At 38.5% G+C, this 24,526-nt stretch overlaps 1 protein-coding gene across 1 annotated transcript in view; it reads left to right on the top strand.

Annotated features, from left to right (window-relative positions):
• Positions 1–24,526, top strand: part of GRIA2 (glutamate ionotropic receptor AMPA type subunit 2) — a 142,863-nt gene that overhangs the window by 110,900 nt on the left and 7,437 nt on the right. Inside the window, 4 exon segments of the mRNA XM_014551237.2 lie at positions 594–704; positions 2,239–2,445; positions 2,938–3,308; positions 7,820–8,018. Of these exon segments, the coding sequence (XP_014406723.2) occupies positions 594–704; positions 2,239–2,445; positions 2,938–3,308; positions 7,820–8,018 (888 nt within the window).

The following is a 24,526-nucleotide window of genomic DNA, read 5'->3' as shown; positions in this document are numbered from 1 at the left end:
TCTTCCAGAGTCCTGGAGATGTATGTTCACATAGATGGAGTTCAGCAACTTCCAGAAACATATATTTTAAAATATTTCTTTTCTAAATAAAATCTATGTATTTCTGGTAAGTGACACCTGAAATTAATTTTAAAATAACTATGAACAGAAGTGTCATACTTTTTTAAAGACAAAGGTAGAAACAGAGTTTAATGAAAAGAAAAAGAACTATTGCTGAAGGGTTGTGGTTCAGAAGACTTAATGCACGTGGTGCTAATGTGCATGTAACAGTCCAATTCCATATTTTTTTTCCTTCTGTTAGGGCTAAAATGCCATTGTTTGGATTTTATTTGTGATTCTATATGACCAACTCCCCAACGCACTACCTTTGGAGAATGTGAAAAGTGATCACAAAGAGACAAGCTGTTTGTTGGTTTGATTGGTCCCTTTCTACTCCTCTTAGAGTCACAGAGACAAACAAGACACATCTCTATTTAGAAGCAGCCAAGTAATGCAGGTGTCATTTCAGATTCAGATGTGGGTTTGACAGTAATTCAGTGCTTTCCCAATTGAAAGTCATGAAGCCACGAGCCCACCCTCTGTTCCTGTTTCAGATCGGATACTGGAGCGAAGTGGACAAAATGGTTGTCACCCTCACCGAACTCCCTTCTGGAAATGACACCTCTGGGCTTGAGAATAAAACTGTTGTCGTCACTACAATCTTGGTAATTAGCGACACACACCTATGCGTCACACTAATTTTTCTTATGAAAAATATCTGTCAACTGAAATCACTGCTTACGTTTCAGGACAATAACTGACATGGTGCTGCTTTTGAATGCTTTAGTCATTCACTGCATGATGACTGTGCCCAAAAGACCACGCACAAACATGAGCTAAAGCATTCAAAATATCTGCTGTCCTCTTCAAGGTGGGACTTTAGCTTCATAGATTCGTAACCTGGTGCTCACACGGGGGAAGACCTGGGGCAAGTCTGGAGAAGTCTTCTTGGAATTTCCTCGGGTGTCTCATCTTCTCATTCCCACACAATTCTGGGTCCATTCTGCCCTTACATCTGTTACATGGTTTAGCAATGCTGTCACCTTCTCTTGCTTCATACAGAAAGCTAAACTCCTTAAAGACAGGGCTTATCTCCCTTCTTTTTAACTCCAAGTCCCAACATAGTAGTTGACACATAGCTGATGCTTTAAAAATGGCTTTCGGATGACTGAGATAGAATTGAACTGGATCGTGACCATCGAGGCTTGGGACAGGTGGAAGGTCTCTCCATGTCATGCAGGTCCTCGTGACAGGCTGTGGGTGAAATGAAACGGGGAAAGTGGGGCTCGCTGATAGTATGTGATGTTGCGACAGAACAATCTTATTTTGTTTTACCGAGCTGTGATGTAGTAAATCTGGAGAATTCGTCAACATAATAATATTGAGAAGAAAATATACGTAGTCTGACATGGGATTTGGGTAAGAACGTTGGTTGGCACTGGAATATCTTGATGCAGGCTAGACATTTGAGGATTTTGGCCTTAATCGTGCCACTGAGAGGAACCATCTCACTGAGCCTCCGTGTATCCTTAGCACCACTTTTCAGTAGAGAATGTTGGGCTGGTGTTGGGTCATTTTTTCCACACTTCCTCTTTATGGTGTTTACAGGGGAAGCTGCTCTCTAGTGCTCTGTATAGCGTAATTCTGGGATATTATATTTCGTAGAGGAGGTGAGGGCTCAAGCCTGGGAGGGTGGAATCAGCACATCACCACGGCAATGACTCTTCCGGTCTGCACGTTGCTCACCATGAACCTGATTTTCACGTGAACTTTGTCCTCAGGCTGGTAGTGACCCAGGGTTTTGGGTGGTTGCAGGTTCTCTGGGGTCTGGGTAGCCTTGTAGAAAAGAGAGTGGGTGGATCCAGAGTTGAATGTGGATGTAGAGCGGTGTGACTCCTCTCTAAGCCCTCGGGATTACAAACATGATGGTGGGACAGAGTAACAGTTTTGTGCTGTTAGTCTCTTGTTTACTTTGGTATGTCTGGGTACAAGGCATATTAGTGAGATATAATGATCGACATTTGAGAATTTTGTTAAGAAGCATTAATTTTTTCCCACTCATATTATCCACTATCTATATTCTCCAGGATCTCTGGCTAACAGGTAATAATTAAACCGGAAAATTGGAGTTGATGAGAGTGGCTGATTAACACAGCCATTTTTTTTTTTAATCAACTGAAGCACCTTCTTTCCATATAGGAATCTCCATATGTTATGATGAAGAAGAATCACGAAATGCTTGAAGGCAATGAACGCTACGAGGGATACTGTGTTGACTTGGCTGCAGAAATTGCCAAACACTGTGGGTTCAAGTACAAGTTGACGATTGTCGGGGATGGCAAGTATGGGGCCAGGGATGCAGACACGAAAATTTGGAATGGGATGGTTGGAGAGCTTGTCTATGGGGTAAGTACCACTCTTCTCAAGGATAAAGTCATTCAGTGTGAACTCTTGTTGACAGAATGCTTGCCTCCCCTGAAAAGTCCCGCTACTGAGGTAGTTGGTTTCCTACACTACTCTAGGAAGAGTGTCTTGTTTCCTTGTGACATTTGAAGATGCAGGATGAAGTCAGAAGCAAATGTGCAGTTGGCAACAGGCATTTTACTGTCTGGAAGCCTAGGGGCCATATTCATTGTTCCAAGACCGCAAAGGCACAGATGCAGACAGTTTTTATAATTGAGGCAGAAGGGTGTGCTCTGTATTTATAAAAAGGAGGGATATTTGGCGGGGGGCGGGGAATGGCTCTTTTTTGGTTTGTCTTTTACTGAGATTCTGCCAAGGAAATAATTATTTCCGTTTCCCCGACTTCCTTTCCTTCTCTCCCATCCTGAGATGTAACCACAATTCCTTTCTGACCACGACTCCGGGCGCTACTCCTCTCCTTTGTTTCCCTTGCAGAAAGCTGACATTGCAATTGCTCCATTAACCATTACCCTCGTGAGAGAAGAGGTGATTGACTTCTCCAAGCCCTTTATGAGCCTCGGGATATCGATCATGATCAAGAAGCCACAGAAGTCCAAGCCAGGAGTGTTTTCATTCCTTGATCCTTTAGCCTATGAGATCTGGATGTGCATTGTTTTTGCCTACATTGGGGTCAGTGTGGTTTTATTCCTGGTCAGCAGATTTAGCCCCTACGAGTGGCACACTGAGGAGTTTGAAGATGGACGAGAAACCCAAAGTAGTGAATCAACTAATGAATTTGGGATTTTTAATAGTCTCTGGTTTTCCTTGGGTGCCTTTATGCAGCAAGGATGCGATATTTCGCCAAGGTTGGTTACTTACCTGCTTCAACTTTGTGCATTTTAGGTCTCGAGTGGCTATCCATGGTGTTTATGAATTCACCCTCAAGAAGTTGGCAGCTGCCGACTACCTGTCCAAGCAGCGCAAGACTCTTAAGGACAGGCTCTTACCGTCGGCGTAAGCCTGTGAAATATTTGAGCAACGTTCTTCGAATGTTGAGCTTATATTTCCCTGGTGAAATTATACACACCGTGGAGAGGCTATAAAATGCATAAGGTTCCTCTCATTCCATGCCTTCTTGGAGGGGTACCGTGTTTTTGCTGCATATTCTCATTTTACAGTCATCTGTGTGTCGATCCACAGACCTGTATATGGGAAAATGGGCAACATGACTGATTAACTCCAAAAGCCACAAAACCTCATTTGCACACTTCCCATCCCTTTTATTTTTCTGCTACTAGCTCATGGAAATGATATTTATAAAATTTGGTTTTTCTTTAAAGGTTAAGTTGTTGGATTAAAAAGGCTATACGGTAACATATTTTCCAAGTGTCTCGAAATACATAGTTGGGTGATAACGATGGCTGATTCATTACGGAAAGTTGTGCCACATTGAAGAGTAATACACACAGGATGGAATAAATTTAGACACATCTCATCTCATTATGACATTTTAATTCCTGCTCTAGAATGCCTAAGTATAATGAATAATGAATATATCACAGAAGACATATTACCTTTGTTCATGTTACATACATGAATAAGAAAGAGAGCCTAAAAAAAAAAAGGAATGATAGCCTCATCTGGTTCTTCAGAGGAATAAATCAGACTTCTTCTGATGCGACTGTTTTCACATTTAAAGCCTAAATGATTATCGATCTACTGGCACATTTTCATTTGGGCTCAATTACCCTCCTTTGATTCTATGGAACATTTTAATAACTAGCAAAGGCAGTGATTTTTTAAAGTACAATTTCATTATATTGTTAGCTTTTGAGCACTTTGAGGATAAAAACTAATTCATTTCAGAAAACTCTATGTGAAGCTCTCAAGTTTGTATCTTTTAGCAATCTTCTTTCTATACTCTACCCAGTGAGTTAAAGGAAATATATCATGTGTGCAGAAATTATCAATAACTTCACAGAAAGCAGGGCACATTTTTAAGAATTATCTGGATCCAAACAATCTTAATTCCATCAAATTCCTTGTGTCTTCTCTATGGAACTGCACTGAATTAGAACTACACCAGCGGCATTTGCATGGCATATATACACGTAGAAATATGATTTTAATATATAATAATAATTATATATAATATATAATTACGATGACTTCTGACAAACTATATAAGACTCATAGCTTCATTTCTATATTTAGCTTATCTGACTTAAGTTAAAGAAAGAAAGAGAAGTTTCTAATGAGGAAGGAGGAGAATACTAACCAGATTGGAATCTCAGAGAACATTCTGGTTCATAAATAATAATGAAATGATTCATCTTTGGTAAGAAGTATACTGTTGCCCAAGTCCTGAAATGTAAGGCAGTTACCCTAGGGTTGCACACGCTGTGCTCTGCCTTTTGAATAAGGAGGGGCAATGCATGAGGCTTCATTATGCAGTAGGACATACTGACCTGGGTTCCCACCCATGGACCCTCATGTATCACGGCTCTGAAGGTCGATTTGGTGTCCAGTGCTTGTAAGGAGCAGAAGGCATATTTACCCATAGGGGCTGGAGCACAAGGCACATTTAACCATCTGTGTTATCCCAGGGTCCACCATGACATATTGACATGCTAATTTTCAACACGCCTGCTTCCTAAACTGTGACCTTTTCCTGCGCTTCTAATTTCATTCCTGCATCATGACTCACTCATCAATTCCAAGTGTATTACTTTTTTATTCCCTGGTAAGATAAATCAGTTTTTGAAAGTATATTTTTCCTCATTATCAATTGGGTTTTTGGGCAAAAATTCACTTTATTAAAAATCTTCAGCTGAAATGTCTTTCACTGTATCGTATATGTGCATTTAAAAGTTGAATCACTACATAACAGTGGCAAATTTAGGGATTTTTTTAAATGGACTAAACTATCACTATTTCTTTATAATGCAATGATGTTAATTCTAGTTTATGAAAGAGTAAAGCAGCTTAATATCTAAAAAAATTATTGATATAATGCATGAATTACACAGATCCCTTTAGAGATGCTCTTTAAGTATTTTAAAAGATATTTATCATCTTTTTCCAAGTAAAATATGATATGGAACTACATTATTAATATGAATAGGACACATTTAAATTTTAACCTAGAATGACTTATTGAACTGAGCAGGTCATTGCCTGAAATTAAGTCTGGACTTCGTTACCTACAGTTTTGTGAAGACTAGAACCACAGAGATGATGAGAACAGAACGTTGTAAACTTGACCTATTGTCCTGCTTGCTTCTGTTTTCCCCCAGTATCTTTAAAATATTCAAATGATTAAAAAATGACATTCTTAAAATTATTTAATAGTGACTAAAAAGAAATGGTAGAATATGTGCATTTATTTGCTCCTTTACTGCAGATACTGAGAGATAGAAGTTTTGTTTTAATTAGAGAAACCATTCTTGCCTGTCACCGTAAAAAATAAAATTGAATTTGCTTCTCTGCATAAAATTTCTCAGGAACTCTTTCAGAATCATTAATTGATACTTGGAGAACTCTTACAAGTAAATAATAAATCACTCAAGAATCTTCTGTTTTAAATGATGCACACGTCCAATAAACATTTTAATTTATCTTCCACACCTTAAATAAATTGGCATATTTAGTCTCATTAAATTTGTTGTAAGCACTGGAAAAGAGAATGACTGATGACTTTAGTGTTTATTTTACAACAGGGACATAATGATTTATTAAAATGATTCTGAAATACATTGCAAGTAAACATGCACTATATAGTGTCAAAAGCAATTAACAAGCGATCAGTTTAGTTTTAAGGAACTCGAGCGGTCAGGTGCCAGATCTGCCCTCTTGAATACAGGGTACCTGGCATACAATTTTTCCTTCCGTGACTGTGGAATAAATAGTGAACATCTGGAGAGTGGCTGGGCCTCCTTAGGGGTGTTCCAAATTTAGATAGTATTTAATGTCCTTTTCAGAATCCAAGTGAGAAATGTTTAATGTTTTCCATTCTATCATATTTAATTCTTTGCATCTCTTAGAGACCATGGTAAAGGCTCTTAATTATATTATTTTTGTTTACCATAGTTTACATTCTCCTTTTTCTTTTATTTTAGGAACAGATGTTTTCATCTAAAAAAGCTTTACTTTTAGCTTCACTCCTGTTTCTTGACTTCTTCAGTAGTTTCTTCTACAAATAGTACCTAATGATTTGATGTAGTAACTATGATTTGTCAAAAAGTCGCATTTCTGATTATTAATTGCCAGATTAATTTAGGCTGTAAATTGCCACATTGTCGTGATTTAAATTTTTAGAAGTGTTGCCTCTTCAGGGTAGGAAGTTTAATTGGTAGACACGGCAGAGTTATTAACAAAAAAGAAAAAATTTTTATATTGGTTTGTTAATATTACTCAAATGCTTTTATATGTAGAACCCCACCAAATCTTTTCAAATAGTACAGTACATATCTCTTTCTGTATCTACATGCTTCTATTTACCTACCTAGGGTTTAAAATAAGTTATTGGGAATCTATAAAGCTTTTGAAAAGTGTTTTATGTAAGAATTTACGGTCACGGAAATACTGTTATTTTCATTCCCTTTCAAACTAGGAATTTATGTCTTGGGAAACTTTTAAATGTCTGATTTGTTTTCCTGGAGTTTTATTTTATTTATTTATTTTTTCTTAAGCAGGAGCCATAAAGGAACAGGGTCATAGCACTCCTGCCCTGAAGCATCAGATTTCTATTCATTAAGAATTATATTTTGTGTCATACCTTTGTTTGTAGTATCAACTTTTTCGCATTTCTATCCTGTCCTAGATCTAAAACCTATGTTTTTGTACACACGAAAACTTAATGAAATTTTGGACCCTTCTGAGGCTTTTGGAACTTCCTTGAATTAAAAGGAGAGTTTCATCAGTGTTTAAAACTGTTTCTCAATGATGCCTACTCTTTTATTTTTAATATTTGACTTTGTCAATATCGTTCTGAGTTATGCTGTTGAACTTAGATCCTCTTGTTCATATCTGCTTACGTCATGAGTGGATAAAGTAGCATGAGCTTGGGTAGATTATTTGCACATTTCTTGAAATTGCTTGTTCCAAGATTTCCTACCGTAAACTATTTGGCCGTTCTACCTGTGAAAGCATCTCAGGGATCTGAAGTTCTGCCGTTGGGTAGCCCATCAGATCTAGCGAATCAGTGGTTCCTTGCTCAGGACACTTGCTAATTTCAAGTCTCATTAACTAGCAGATACATTGCGAGGTATGACGTTAACTATTCCTGTGTAAGTCAATGTCTGCATAATGCTGCTAACGTGTTGTCTTATCAGGTCATTGATTTCCCTTTACGAATCCATTTCGTGCTTGTTGTCAGATCCCTCTCTGGGCGCATTGTTGGAGGTGTGTGGTGGTTCTTTACCCTGATCATAATCTCCTCCTACACGGCTAACTTAGCTGCCTTCCTGACCGTAGAGAGGATGGTGTCTCCCATCGAGAGTGCGGAAGACCTCTCTAAGCAAACGGAAATTGCTTATGGAACCTTAGACTCCGGCTCCACTAAAGAATTTTTCAGGGTAAGAGATTCCGCTTCGTCACTTCTGACTTTATTCTTACTGAACCTGTTCAATTTTGTGTCCCCTTGCCCCTCCCGGGGTCTCTACAAAGGTGCTCTGCGATAGTAACTTCCATCTCTGTCTCTAACTCTGTTTCTGCTCTTAACCTGGTCTCTACCCTCTCCCTCCCCACCCCCATCTCTCCCTCCCACTGTTTACTGATTCCCGACTGCTTAGGAGGAAAGACACTATGTTTTATAAAACTTGATTGTCCTTTGGGAACAAAATGGAAGCAATGTATAGTTAAATTTAGATGATTATTTTTGAAAGAAAAGCGTGTTGTAGTTCGTTTTTTGTTAAATAAGTCTGACTGCCATCTTTCAGGCATAATTTCCAGTTGAAAACGCACTTTCAAATAAGTTATGTGAATCTTGTGTCAGGTTATGTTCATATGTGGAAATTCTGAATTTCCTGTCAAACCCTCCAAGAAAAGGCTAACAAAAGCCTTCGACTTTCTAACTTTTTAAAGTGCATAGCATGATTATAGTGTGTCTATAAAAAGTATTTTAATTTTTAAAACAATTGTGGGCTTAAGGTCTCTGTTTATAGGAACCAGCCTAGTCAACTGATATTGATAAAATTTTCTTTTGTTATACTATTATCTCTGTATAAAGGCTCATTCTTTTAAAATGTTTAAATATAGCAGATAAACTTTGGTATTAAGCCACATACATGGTCTACGATTCTCTCTGAACGTATCTGGGTTTGTTGGTGTGAGATCCAAGCCAGTTTATTCCAGAATTAGGATTAGTATGGCAACTTCCGGTCGATGTGGTAGGTTGTAATTTCTCATACTGCACTGCCCTGGTCTCTTTTCCAAAGGGCTTCAGTGGTGCTCCAGCTACGGTAGGAGAAAAAGTGGGGTTGTCAGACCGCTGACAACAGGTGACAACTGGGTACATGTGGGGAGGGCGGGCTCCGTGCCTTCATCAAGCACCGCGGTGGTAGCAGGGACTGTGGTCAGTCTGTCAGCAGCTGCTTTGATTTTAACGCTACGAATGAATGTTGTAATACAGATTTGCTGCTAGTGAGAATTGGCTCCTACTTCGGGACATATGATGTAATACGCACATAATTAAAAACAGAAGAGACAAAAGAAAACGCGATAGAATATTGCATGATTCTCCGTGAGAAGTGTACTTTAGAACGTGCTAAGGTGATTTGCATCCCAATAGGGCTTGCTTTTATTTCGTTTATATATTTTATTCATTTTCCTCCGTCTTGAAGTCAGTGAGATCCATGAACGAGGCAGGAACTTATGATAGCCTGGCTTTCTTAGTGCTGCTTATATGGATGAAAATCATCTTAACTGTTTCCAGACACTGTCTGCTGAGAGGTACTGTCATCAGCTTGTTTGGACAGCAGTGGTACCAACTATTCTTGACAACGACACCTTCAGGACCCCAGAGCTTGTCAGTAGACGTAACTCAATTATAGACAGGTGCCTTCATCACCACGATGCTGAGAGTCCACGTTCGTAATACTCCAGTTTCCCAGTAGACAAAATGGGAAGCTTGGATGATTCTGAGCAAAGGATGCTGCTCCTTCTGTTTCAGCTCACAAGCCCCCCTACCACGTTTCCCATATGCGGTACACACACGCACGCACGCACGCACGCACGCACGCATGTGCGCTAATGCAGCTGGGGTGGCCATCTGCCAGTTGCCTGTATACGATGGTGGAGCTTACCTTCCCTAGAGTAATGGAGAAGTGCTGTTGAGCATTTGGGTAAGCCGGTGACTTTTATTCGTGTAGCTTCCCTAAGAAGTGTCCTATGCATCATCTCTTTGAATGCCACAACATTTCTGCCAGGTGGTCGGGGTGACTGCGTGGGGTGCATTATTAAACTGAAGCTGGGACAAGCGCGGAGATTTGACCACATTCTAGCCGATAATTAAGTGTGCCGGGGGCTTTCACTCCTAAAGGGGTCTTTCCATACCCTGGTTTTCCTTGCAGAGAAAAGTCTCTGGATTTATGTCGCTGCTCTCCTGCTCTGTTTAGCTCACATCCACCTCTGCTTATGTAACGTTAGAGAATTACAATGGTGGAAATGCAGGCAGGGCTTCAGAGTTCCTCCCAATATACGTTCAAAAAGGAACGTTGCTGGACCAGCGTTGGCCGGTCTCAGTGCATACAGTTCTGTTGCCAGCTCCTCCTTGTGTAGAGAAGGAAGGGTGTGGACTCAAAGCAGTTGAAAAACCACACTATTCATCCTGTTCATACCAATAAAGAGAAGCAAAAAGAAAACAGAACAGCACACACCACCAAAGTGCATAGGAGCTTGTCACATTAATTCCTCCATTAACACGTGGCCTGGCTGTGATTTGGGAAAGTATGCATGCAAAAGGTATGTTTCTTAAAAAGCTGGATTAAATAAAAAGGTGTTGCTAAGTCATGTATGATTCTGAATAGTTTTGCTAACTATTAAGTAGTTTGACCATCGTGGTACTAGCAAGGGAGGTCTTAATCTGGCTTCTGACTCTCACGAATATGCCCAAGGATGCCCTGGCTTTGCAACCATACTCATCACATCTCATACCTTCATGCAGAGAGTCTATGGCTTTGGTATATGGAGACTGAACAACAGATTCCCTTTTGCAAAAAGAAAAATAATTTCTCCTCACAGAGTGTTACTTAAAGTGTATTGAATAGGAGGAGGCTAATTCATAGACATCATAAAGGCAAAATAAAACTTTTACTCCTGTAGCTTCCCAAAGCAGTGTCTTCTGCATCATCTCTTTGAACCCCATGGCATTTCTCCCCTGACATTTTCCCCTTGAAATCCTAGGTGACTGCTGTCTGTCTCTTAGCTGTTGTCTGGTTGAATTTCTAAGCCGTTGGTAGCAAGGAAGTTTTCATTGCTTCTGTTCCTAGAATGAACATCCCCTCGAATCTTGGGTCGTCATCTCCGTCAGCTGCTCTTTGACTTCAGGTGTGTTTGGGGTGGATTCAGGACAGGGTGAAAGCTGGGAGACTGACTGTTGCGGTGCTCAGGCTGTCAGGAAGGCGATGCAGATGGAGGAGGCTGGACCCAGACTAGAGACACGCACTGCGCTTTCTGTTCTCCGGCTGTTCTGTTACACTGACATCCAAGACAGCTGATGACACGTGGAAGAAAAAACTTCCACCGGTTGCTAATATTTAAAGTTCTAACCATTAGCTTTTGTGTCCTAATAGGGCTTTATTTGGCTTTATTGATCGCTTTTTCTTTCTTAGGCTGCTTATAAAGACACGTTTTATTATTTTTACTATTTTAAACTTTCTGCTCTCACAGTGTTTATCACGTCACCTTTCTGGTTTTGTCACAGCAAGAGCTTTAGACTTAGACATTGGAGAAACTGATTTGAGAAGTTAGGTCCTTGTTTAAATTTTAAGGATATATAGCTAGCTGAAAGACGAAAAATAATGTGTTTAAGACATTTGCAGATTTAAGGGCCAGTTTAAAACAGAATTCAGAGTCCTGAACGCCTAGTCTTTTGTCTCAGTGTTAGCTAGTGTTTCCTAAAGATGTATCTTTGTTGGGATGAAAGCATCTTGTATCAAATTATATGAGATTATAAGATGAATATTTAAGCTAATTTATAGGGATATGGTTTGTCCCCAGGTGATGACAATTACTCAATTTCAATCAAAAGCGTTTTCAGATTTCAGGTACATAATTTAATAATAAGCTGGGCTCTATTAATATTGCTTTAGTGAAGTCACTGGGAGTGCATTAGTTTTAGAACTCCAGTTTAAGCTGTAAATTTTCTAACTTAAAAATCTTACGCTCCTTCAGTGATAATCAGGGAAACAAGTATGAATGAGATATTCACTTTGTTCTGCTGGAAAGAGGGAGAGGAGATGGAGGGCAGTCTCGGCACCACATAGCGGTGTGGGAAATAGATCCTGCATCTTCACGTCCCAGTTTTCTGCTCACGGAACCACGTGCATCCGTGCACGGAGCGGCTGATGAAGTCTGACTCACTTGAGAACGATCTTCCCTAATGATAGCACCACTGTAACATACCTACAATTAAGAAAGAATGAGGCTTTCAATGATAAACTGCTATTTTTAGGCCTTCACATTTTGATAATTTCTTCTCTCAATAAAAGAGGACAGATCTCAGATTAGATGAGTCTAAGTAGGTGGTTTTGTAGGAACAATGTGCATTATATTCCCATAGAAAGCTGGGTGTGGGGGATGGACAATGGCTTTCTAAATAAACCTCTCATTGGCATGTCAATCCATGGAACAAAGTGATTAACTTGCAGAAAGGAAGTACTTCTTCCTGCCTATCCTGAATGCCCTGCATTGCAATCTGTTTCTTTCCTCTGGATCTCTCTGGGAGGGTGAGGGACAGAGTGTGCCTCTAGTAAGTGATCTGCTTTAATTATGCTGGCCTTAGAAGGCGTAGATTCTGAAATATTGTCAAAATGAAGTTACTTCCCTTCTTATTTTGAGGGAGGAAGGAGAGGAGGTAATTAGATTTTTTTAACCAAGCTACTGGGGATTGAGCCCAGGACCTCGTGCAGGCTAAGCACGCACTCTACCACTGAGCTATATCCTCCCACCACCTTACTTAATTTCTTTTTACCTTGATGGTATCAGTGATGAAACAGACTGAGTTTTCAGAGGAGCTTCAAGACCGTCCGCAGGCAGTAACTCCAACCTGGATGGGGGTGGCTGGGTGTTCAGGAATAGTTTTAGAAGTACGGTGTGTTTTTCAGAATTATTTGCAAGTTTGTCTTACCAAGAATAAAATCTTATTTAGCAGAAGGGGGATATGTGTTAAGCAAAGTGATGCAGCTGTGCAGCCAAATTATTATTTTATTTATTTAATTTATTTTTTTTCTGCGAGCACTGGGGATTGAGTCCAGGACCTCATGCATGCTAAGCATGCACTCTACCCCTGAGCTATAACTCCCTCCCACCATTCCCCTTCTTCCTTAATACAGTTAATTATTCCATTCTCAGAAGATCAGTTTAGTCTGACAATAATCCATAGAAGTACACTGTTGTTACCCAGCATTGCAGACTTCTCACAGAGCTTGCAAATAGTATAAATGATAGATAAATACATAAAATTAATGCTGATGTTAATACCTGAGTGAAAGGACTGGTTCGAAATTTTCCTTTACTATGTAATAATCCTGAGTATGAGAGAATTACAGTAGTTTTAGATTATCCTTTAAACGCAGAAACCTTTTTTAACCCCTCCTGTAGCGTAATATACACTTATTAATGTTTACATATAAAAGATAGATTGAAATATATTTACAACTAAAAATGTTTGAGTCATTATAACAGCGTCCTTATAGGACTATGTTAAATGTCATTTCATTAAGGTTACATTTTGTTCTCCTACTGCTTGTGTTTAGCAATAATATAGCATGATTTCTTTGTTGTTGTTTTTGGGGGGGCAAAGGTAATGAAGTATTTATTTATTTGTAAGGGAGGTACTGGGGATTGAACCTAGGGCCTCGTGCATGCTAAGCATGTGCTCTACCACCGAGCTACACCTTCCTCCTATTTCTCGATTGGTATTTTTGTTGAACAGATTTCACTAATTTATGGTCGTTCTCCATACTTATTTCATTGTTTCTGGTATAGCTAAAGGTTTCTCTGCTGTGGTTTCCTCAATATCACCTATTTCTCTGTGGGTGGAGGTATGTATATATACTTCTAGCTTTGTGTAGTTTGAATATATATGTGTATATATTTCTAGCTATGTATATGTGAACATATATACATTCACATATTATATCTTACAAATTGTTTTGGAGATGAAGGGGATATAGCCATATGTATGTTACTAAATCAAAACAGACCTTTACAGATTTTTCACTCATGCTTAACTATTTAAATAGTTTCTAAAATACTCAGTACTAAATAAATGCTGAATGTGAATAAATTAGCAATAATAAGCACTTACACGTATATGTGGTAAGTCACTCATGGCATGGTTAGTCATATTATTGTAGATTTTTATTCCCTAGTGTTTTTTATGGAGGGGAACTTGATTAGTCATAAGTATCTGCATAGTTGACAACCCCGCACTCTCAATACTTCTCTAGATAATCCAGGACAAGTTGAAATCATTTCCTCTCCAGTTGGCAGTGTTCTTTCTCGGACATTTTAAATGTTCTCACCATTCCACCAAACATCCGAGGAGAGTATCGAATTCTTAAAGACTTAAGGGATACTTGTAGCCCAAGCTGCCGGGGGACAGCCGGTGTTCTATCATTTCCGTTCAAAATGGCTGGTTTAACAGTGTTGGAAAGGTCAGTATTTCCTTTAAAATGTGGTGTTCAGTTTAAAGACCCTGCAGTTCATTAAATAGCTCCCAAATTCAGAAATAAATGTATGCAAGACCATACCGAATGGTGTTTTCTGCAATCAAAGTGTTAAGGAAGGGAAAAGAAAAGGGTATTTCTACTTGCTGAATTATGACTATTGGGCAAAATGATAGCTTCTCCCAGGGTAACTGTGTTGTTTTGGTCACTGTCCTCTTTCCATGGCGATGGTCCGCAAGTGTCAGTGTGAGCTCCATCAGATTGTTTCACTTAGAGACCACCTTTGTGACTCAAAGGGGAGATAAGAGCTCACATTCTCCATTAGATGGGTAATGAAACTCTAATCAAATTGCAAGAGGCTTTCTATTATTGTCGATACTAAAGAGAAAATGTTCTTTTCACACAACCATCAGATGGTGAGGACAATCATTCCAGCAGAAAAGGCTCAAACAATAGAGAAAATTTGAGATTAGTCTCTCACATTGAAATGCTTATAAAATTCCTGCTTAGATGCCTAGAAGATAAATCTCAGTATTAAACCTGTCCAAGTACTTTAGATGACTTAGTGTCCAGTTCACTTACTTACGTGTTTAAATAAAAGAATCATCATGCCTGTCTCTACTGGATGTTTTGCATTAGTTGCCATGGTAATAAATGCAGTCCAAGACTTCTGCAGACAAGAAAAATAGAATTCTGCAAACACTTAGATATACTGGAATCAAAATCTGAACTAAGTATAAATATTGTTGATAAAATTTTGAGAATCCTTTAATTTGAATTTGATATTTGAAGGAAAACTCCATGCTAAAGTAATACACACTTCACATTTCCAGCATATACTTTTGTTCCAGATCATATGGAGTTATTATCAAAAACAAGTTGCCAGTGAAGGTGGCTAACTTATTTTCAAAGAGAAATGAGATTTTTAGAAATAACATAGCAATTGGGAAAATCAAGCAATGTAAGACATCATCAAGGTGCTCAAAAGTGTTATTTAAGAGTACATTTAAAGAAACAAAGAGTGAAGGGGGTGATGGCAGAAGATGCTGGACCAGGGAGACCCAGACCCTCCTTTCCCCAAGAGATGCTGACTCAACAGCAGTGCATTGACCAAGTCTTTTGGTGACAAACCAGTTAAGGGGCTCCTTCAAGCCACATGAGTGTGAAACCAGCCACATCAAACCCTGTAGGAAAATTCATGGCCTCACTGGCCATTGTGGCTCCCCTGGTGCAGCACACCACCATTGGGAGGTAACACCGAGTTTTGGCTTGTCCCCGGGAAGAGAAAGAGAAGACTTGACTGTGTTTTCACGTTCTGACTTTTCAGAGGAACTGGTTTCTGTCTTGCCTGAATCTAGGTACTAAAAAAGGCTTCAGGTTGGAGACCACTGAGAATAAAGGTGAAGGTTTGGACTAGCACACATTCACCACAGGCCTTCCCCTCCAGCTCAGTGTGGAAAAGTGGGGGGAAATGCCCAACTCCCACCTTCCCTTTAGGAAGATGGGGACAAGTGGCCTTATTGCTTTGGGTTTTGAGGGGCTAGTTTCTGTCTGGTCCTGTCCCAGAGCCCTGATGGAACGTGGCACATGTTGGATGCCTAGGGCTGCTGAGAGCAGGAGTTGATGATTTGCTGCTTCTTTAGAAACCTGTGGTCCAGCATACAGAGGTCAGTACAGCTTGGTGGCCACTCTCCTGGGGGAGGAAGAAAAGAGCGGTGTGTGCATGCAATATTCTGGCCCTTTATGGGGTACCTCAGGGACTGGACTCTGTCCTCCCCAGCTCTACAAGCCTGGGGGCTGCTGAGAATGGAAGAGAGCTGCGTAGTTTATGCCAGCTCTAGAACCCACATCACCGCAGACAGACACCAAAGGGAGCAAGAGATCATTAGCTCCTGGGAAAAGATACTGGAAAGGGCCTTTAACTGGGAATTTACACACACCACTCCAAAAAAGATGTATCCACAGAAAATGTTTGAGAGGCTTTTAGAATATTAAACTAGGCTGACTGGGGAAGGTCTTTCCTTATATGAAGCCACTTCATAAAGACTGGGAGGGGTGGCTGTGTTTAAAAATGCTCAGACCCTAACCCACATTTATAAGGCACATGAAGAAAACAAAACAAAAAACAAACAAAAAGTGGCCTAAAGGAAAAAAAAAATCTCCAGAAACCAAACTAAAAAAGTGGAGGTATATGGATTACCTGACAGAGAACCCCAAATAACTGTTACAAAAATGTTCAAAGAGCTCAGCCAAGTGATGCATGAACAAATGAGAATATTAACAAAGAGAGAGAAAGGTAAAAAAGAGCCAAACAAATTTTAAAAATCAAGAATACAATGACTAATTTAAAAAAATCACTAGAGGGACTCAACATCAGATCTGATCAAGGAGAAGAAAGGATCAGCGAACTTAACACAAATATTTTGAAAGTATCCAGAGGACCAATAAGAAAAAAAAAAAAAAGAATGAAAAAAGGGGCTAAAAGGATACTGTCAAGAGGACCAAAATGACCATACACATTATGGGGGTTCCAGAAGGAGGAGAGAGAGAGAGAGAGCGATAGGAACAGAAAGCTTAAATAAGCTTAATGGTCAAAATTTTTCCCAATTTGGATGGGGCAAGGGGAATGGACATTCAGATTTACAAAACACAAAGAATCTTAAATAGGAGGAACTCAAAGAAGTGTACACTAAGAAGCATTATAATCAAATTGTCAGATGTCAAAGACAGAATTTTGAAAGTAGCAAGAGAAATGTGCCTTGTCACATACACGTGGGCACCCAGAAGCCTTCTCAGCCAAAACCGTGTAGGTCAGAGGGAGTGAGAGGATGTAGTCAAAGAGCTGAAAGGAAAAAAGGACTGCCAGCCAACCAAGAATAATGTATCTGGCAAAACTCTCCCTCATATATTAAGGAGAAATAAAGACCGTCCCAGGTAAACAAAAGCTGAGGTCATCAACACTACACCTGCCTTGCAAGAAATGGCAAAATGGTAAAGGAAGCCCTTTATGTAGAGTAGAGGTTTTGTAAGCATATGAAATTAACTTGCTATAACCTTTATAACCTTAAAGCAGACTTTTGTTAACTATAGGCTATTTTATGCAAGTTCCATGGTAACCACAAAGAAAACACCTATAGCAGTTACACAAAAAAAAATGAGAAAGTAATCAAAGCGTTATCACTACAAAAAATAAATCAATGAAATACAAAGGAAGACAGCAATAGAGGGAAACAGGAACAAAAAAACTACTACCAGACGGACAGAAAACAGTTAACAAAATGGTAATGTCAGTAAACTGCCTGTCAGTAGTTATTTTAAATGTAAATGAATTGAACAGCGCAGTCAAAACATATAGAGTGGCTGAACATAATACTCAGTGGTGAAAAGCTAGAAGCCTTCCTGCTAAACTCAAGAACAAGACAAGAATGCCCACTTTCCCTATTTCCATTCAACATAGTATTGGAAGTTCCAGCCACAGCGATCAGACAAGAAGAAGAAATAAAAGACATCCAAATTAGAAGAAGTAAAACTCACTGTTTGCAGACTCCAAGAAGAGAACATAGGCAAACATTTTCGGACATAAATTATAGCAGTATTTTCTTAGATCTATCTCCCAAGGCAAAAGAAATAAAAGCAAAAAATAAACAAAAGGGACCTAATCAAACCTAAAAGCTTTTGCATAGCAAAGGAAACCATAAACAAAATGAAAAGATAACCTATGGAATGAGAGAAAATATTTGCAAATGATGTTGCTGACAAGAGATTAATATCCAAAATATGCAAATAACTCATGCAACTCAGTATGAAAAAATAAGTGATTTTTAAGGTCCATTCCAGTGATAATCCTTTGAAAACTTTAAGCTTTTAAGAATTTTTTTTAGTTATATTCTTCCATAGATACCAATTTCAATTTTTAAGAAGCTGAGAAATTGCTAGAAATATAGTTTAATGTGTATCTTTTTAATATAATTAGAGCATTTGTTTTATTTAAAATGAGAGATTAATCATATAGAAAAATCCTCATAAAATCAAACAAATCAAAGAACACCTCTGTGTAATACTTTATTAACTGTAATCATTTAAAAATAGCTAATCATTGCATTTTAATAAAAAAGAGACAAACATACTGTGAGACTTCATATATACTGTTCATAATTATTTCATACAGCTGATGATAGGAACCATTGTCTTATTCATGACTTCATGGTACTGACAACCTGAATATAATTTTTCTTCTATTTTGAATCCAAGAAGTTATAGTGTTAAACATCAAATTTTAATAAAACTAGGTGAGCAAAGGAATGCCTAATAAAATACTTGTACTGACTTCATTCAAGTGTTTCCTATAATTTTTTTATATGAAATAAATGGTATCGGTTTTGATTGTATAAAGGAAAAATCAATATTTGTTTTCACGTCCTTTTTCATCAGAAATTAACACATTATAAACTGACTATATTTCAGTGAAGAAAAATAATAAAAACTTTTAAAAATAAAAACATTAAAATATATAGGAGTAAAAACATGTTTTTTAGCTAAATGATGAGATGAGTATGAAGTATGAAGTTGATAGAATTAAATTCTGAAAGTATTTATTGGTACGGCACAACGTCTCAATTTACCCTTCCCATTTGCTGTGGAGGACCATTTCTGTAGCTGCAGGGTTTTTTCCATCAGGGAAAATAATGAGGGTCTTCTTAAATTTAAAGAAAAACTTAAATAGTCTTTTACTTTCATCCAAATGATGAGATAAACTTTTATTAGCAAAACTGATTTAAAAAGACTCAGAGAGGTCTAGGGATTTTATCACACATACTAATTACACATGAAATATTGAACACTTTCAAGATTTTCTGCATTTTTTTCCTTTCATTTTTTGTGTGGTTATTGTTGTTGACAAGTGAAGTGAAAAAGTAGCATCAAAACTATGAAATAAGAGCCAAGTTTCAAAGAATTTTTGTGTTCTTTTTCATTGGATTGTTTTTATTTATGTGTTGCAACATGGTCTCAGCTTATACCTTCAAAAATGAATTTACATAATGGAACATCAAGACAATGTTTTCTTGGCGTGTATGGGACACGTCTTGACTTGTGTGGGACTACCACCTACTGAAGTCTCATGTTAGTGTTAGCAGTTAAAGACTCTGAAATGAGGACAAGATGAATTTATGCCTTAAGTATTTTACTCTTTTGTAAGTAACCTAAATCAAATACTATTTAAGGATGTTGAAGAGATAAATAATGTTCTACTTCGAACTTTTCATTACTGGAAGTGTTTTATCTTGGGGAAATCGCATTACACAAAACCCGTTCCGGTACTGGACAAATGTGGAAACAGATTTAGCTTTTATATTTGCCAGCGTAATGTATTCTTCAGGTTTTTAACTATACCAGTCAGAGGAGTACCTGTGCCATTTCCTGTAGAGCTAGGATCTCCGTCTGGACCTTTAACATCTCTTTCCAATGATCAAAGAATGTCGCTCTACAATTTATACCCCCAGTAATGTCTTAGCCTTTCCATCTGCACAGGCTGCTTCTCCCAGCCTTCAATCCATGCTTAGATGTGCCGAAATTCTGCAAAGTCCTTCTTGGGACCACGCTCTCCTTTATCTTCAATTTTTCTTCTTCCTTTCCTTTAGCTGATAAATTTGTAAATGTATATATCTGTTTCCTTAGAGCCTCCTTTTCCCATTCTCACCACTTTCTCCCTCATTCTTTCAGCTCTGATTTCCTTTAGAACTTTGACAATTGCCTTCCTAAAAGAGTCACTTAATGCCATTCTGGGAAATTGAAATGCTTTTTGTGTGTGTTTTCATGCTTTGTAAAAACTGTACTATGTTTGAGACCACCGTGTAGATTCTTTTGTTACTTTTTCCTCCCTTAGTTTATGAAGTCCCAACGTTTTCTCGTATTTTCTCTTATTTTTCTAACCATTCTGTTCTTTCCTTCACAGACTTCTCTCCAGAACTGTGTACTAAGGTCACATGCTTCTCCCCTTCTCCAACTTGCTTTGTCATAGTTTCACAAACATAATTTTACAAACTTTTATGTTTAAATACTAGTCACATTTATTGTATACACAGTAAAGCAAACTATTGAAAGATGAAGCTTTCAAAGTCGATATTATTTTCCTTTATTCAGAGAGATATTGGGATGTGAAGACTTCTAATAATGCATGATACAGAAGGTGACAGGGAATACTCAGTTCAGCATATTAAGATTTCTTTGGTTCATTTTGACTACTGTGTGGTTTATGTTGGGGATTAGATCTCAGTGGAAGATGGACAACAGATGCGGTCTACCTGGCGGGGGTGGCTGGGAATTTTAGCACGAAACATTTAAATTCCAGTGGACACTAGTGGATTTTTAAAGTCTTGATCTCAAGTAAATGCCTGTAACTCAGAAACACAGACAAATTTGTGAGGGACTGCAGATTTGCAAACAGCAAGAATAACAGAATGAGACTTCTGTGGCATTCTTTTCCTGACCAAAGTCCTGGTTTCCGGGGACGGTTTGAATTTCTGCCAACATCTCTAATGAAGTGATGGGCCAGGCTGTGAGTTCCACAAGGCTAGACTCAGGCAAAAGGGTGAAATCCTAAAAGGAAAGATGATTCTCTTTTATATTTAATACAATTTTTTACAGAATGTCAACCATGTGGACCAGAAAATATAGGTTAGTAATTGACATGCGACTCTTCTGTCTTCACATTTAAGAGGCTCTAGGTCAAGGTTTTCCACCCCCAGGTAGAATTGCCTTCTTAGTTGTTATACTGCCTCAGACATGGTAATTTTCCTAGAAACAAAGGAGGTTTTCATGAAAAGTATCTCTATTCACGTTTCAAGTGAGAATGAGACATAAAGATTCTCACAACAGGGAGCGTGGCTCTAACGCTTTGCAAATTTACCCCCTGGTCTGAAGTCACATCGGCCACTTGGGCATCTCTGTTTGGAACCTTCGGACATCGTTTGTATTTGGAAATCATTTAGAACCCCCTTTCTAGGAAAAAAATATTCTGCTGACATTGTGAGAAGGTATTTTGGGGATTTTATTAGAAGTTAACGGGTCTGTAAGTTTTATTTTTTGTTTTGTTTTTTTTTTTGACAGTGAACTGTGCTAAGAGCTAATAGAGTAAGCGGTGAGGAAAGTCTGCAAAGCACCACCTATGTTTTCTACTAATTCTTGGATAAATGTGTGTGTTTCATAAGGGTAATAGCCATTTCCTTTATGAAGTCACTTTTTCCTAACAGGAAGAAGGCTTATTTAGCTGGTAGAAAAAAATCAATGCCTGTGTTAATGTATATGAGGAAGAAATAAAACTCAATCAAAATGACTGTTGGCTTGTTTCACAGAAAAGGAAGCCATCTTTTTCTTTGATATAATTCTGTCAGATGTGTTTAGTTTATACAGAACTTTTCCCCAACAGTCCTAGACAATGGGCATATTTTCTAAGTAAACAATAAAATTATTTTCTGTGAACTGTTAGTCAAATTGCTATCAAACCATGGAAAGGAATTGGATAGCCATGTTAGGAGCTTTGACTCTGTAAGAAACACAGGGTAAATAGGGTCGTCCTGACCAAGCTATCACTTATCTCCTTCTAACAAGGCATCCTTTACCTCTTCATCAGGATGTGATGGCAGAAGCCATCCTGAGGAAATTCGCTTCTCCATATCACACCTCCTGAAACAGTGCTTTCCTTGACTTAATACGTAAACTTAGAAAGTACAGTGTTCCTTGGCTTAGCAGTGATCGACACTGAGATTTGTGGGGAGCTGGAAAGGGGAATCGCGAGGATCTCTGAGAAAGACTTCCAACTTTTACGTAAGGCCATCTTGGAAATGGAGGTTGGAAACCTTCGTTTTCCTTCTCCATCGCATCGTTCTCTTCTCTTGGGCACAGAGTTTAGACCAGTATTGTGAATGACAGGACAGTGTGGGGTTTGCTTAAAAAGTCAGTGTGGTTTCCCTGTGTGCCCTCTTTTGTGCTGAAATACGCTACCATTTAGACATTGCTTACGAGGGTCGTGATCACCATCGCCTGGCGCTGAGTGTGGAAGTGCACACGGAGGGCCTAACCTAGTCCATTGGATCAGTATTTGACTTGCATTCTTCAGACAGTTGCTTACATTTTCTGGATGCTTTTGACGTAGAGTAATGTCTGTAACATGAATTGCTGAAATACAGAATTTTAATGGGAAGTGCTATTTCTATGCTTTACCTTAGTTGACAACATGGGACTTTATTAACCTGGAAAAAAAAATTGAGATTTTAGCCTTTTGTAAATATATTCTAAGAAATGATTGGTCAGGAGGCTGGAGTGGTTAGGAAGCCGTGGTGTGCTTTCAGTGTACCAGACAGCCCATTAACTTATAAATTAGGCCAAACTAAGCATCGTCATGTAAACTGTCTTGGCAATAAAAATAGCTGTAATTTATCATTCAGGCTCTTGGATGGAAGCCTTGGGGAGAGCTTCACTTTGCCTTTGGATTGCTTTCCTGCTGGTTACTTTTTTGATTGCTGTGGTTTTGGAGAAGAACAGAGTTTCTGGGCATCACCTATTTAGCCATTAGTTCAGACTAGCAACTTGTGTGATGTTGTCAGTATAAATTAAACACCGATCCCTTGAACTGTCTCTCAGTAAAAAAATGTAGTTAGATTTTTTTCCTCTTCTGTTTTGAAGGCAGCCAGAAAGTTTAAATCAATAAATTTCAGGTCCTAATGAATGATAGTTTCCCACATAACAGCATTGTTCTGTTCATGAATTACCTTATTTGCACAGCTTTGGGCAAATTTGTTCATACAAATATTCTTCAACAGATATGGTTACGAATGTATTTCGTTAACTTTGTTAAAGAAGTAAACAGTAAACTAACACCTGGGAGACAAATGAATTAACCCATTGAGGGGAAAACGTACATCTTTCAAAACTTCTGACGTATGAAAAGAATTACTTTCAGCTTTATGCAAATCAGCAATGTGTATTTTAAGATTTTAGATGATTTATAGGTTTTATTAATCCACAAATATATCATAAAATCCTGCCCAGTTAAAAAAGTGCCATCCTATAATATACGTGAAGCCTGATTATTAAAAGTAACTGATTTAACTCCATAAAACTTCATACCATGTATGTCTAGATCAACATATCAGAGCTTGCATATCTTCCAGATGACTCAAAACCACAAAGACAGGGAGGGAAGAGGTAATTCATTGAGAACCCTACATAGCTATGTGCATTTTTTCCCCTAGATTTCACATAAAAACCTTTACTCCTTAGAAGTAATAATCTATTCATACATTGAGAAATATCTTTAAACTAACTGGAAAGCATTTATGAATGAAACAGGAAGTTTCGCTTCACTTAGTGAAATTATCTTTGACAGGGTTCAAGTCATTCATTTATTTATTATTGTTTTTAATGGAGGTTCTGGGGATTGAACCCAGGACCTCATGCATACCAAGCACTGTACTCTACTGCTGAGTTATACTCTCCCCTTTGGATGATTTTATAAAATAATTGTGTAATTTCACTTGGAACTCTGTCATTCTAGGATGTTGTTCAAAACATTTTGATATCACTTGTTTTTATGGGTGTTCAAATCATGAAGGGACCTTGAAGTTTAATAAGATTGCTTGATACGTCATCAAACTCAGATACCGTAGCATCTTCCAATTTCATGGAGAACATGAGGGCAGGATATTGGAGGCTGAAACAGTAGAAATATCTTCTACAGGAGGCAAAGATGCAGATAAAGCAAATTCCAGAATATTCAATTAGAACATATTAATTAGGAACCTTTTATGTACAAGATAATGTGCTGAACGTTACGATCACGAAGATAAAATTTCCCCATTTGGGGTCCTGGTGGGGCTTTCACTCTTGTACATGTGCTTTCATGACAGAGAAGAAGGCTGATTCACTAGATAATGGAGTTTTAAGTCTGTAATCTCAAGAAGGGGGCATTGTTCAGAAATGGAAATAGGTTTAAGAGTGGTTTAGATACGTTATTAGATAATGGGAAAATTATTAACGAGTCAGCAACTGTTATAAATTTAAGGGTGAAGGTGCCTTTGGGGGAGGATGTCTGGGTCTTTTCAGAGCCCAGACACAGGGGCTGGCGTGGCTCCTGGTCTGTCGTGGGAATGCAGCCCTGATTCACGTAGGGGCAGTGGAGACATGCAGCCATGGTC

Source organism: Camelus ferus, chromosome 2 (genome assembly GCF_009834535.1).
Source record: "Camelus ferus isolate YT-003-E chromosome 2, BCGSAC_Cfer_1.0, whole genome shotgun sequence".
Taxonomy (NCBI): Eukaryota; Metazoa; Chordata; class Mammalia; order Artiodactyla; family Camelidae; genus Camelus; species Camelus ferus.
The sequence above is the reverse complement of the archived record's forward strand: the minus strand, read 5'-3'. Positions and strand labels throughout refer to the sequence as shown.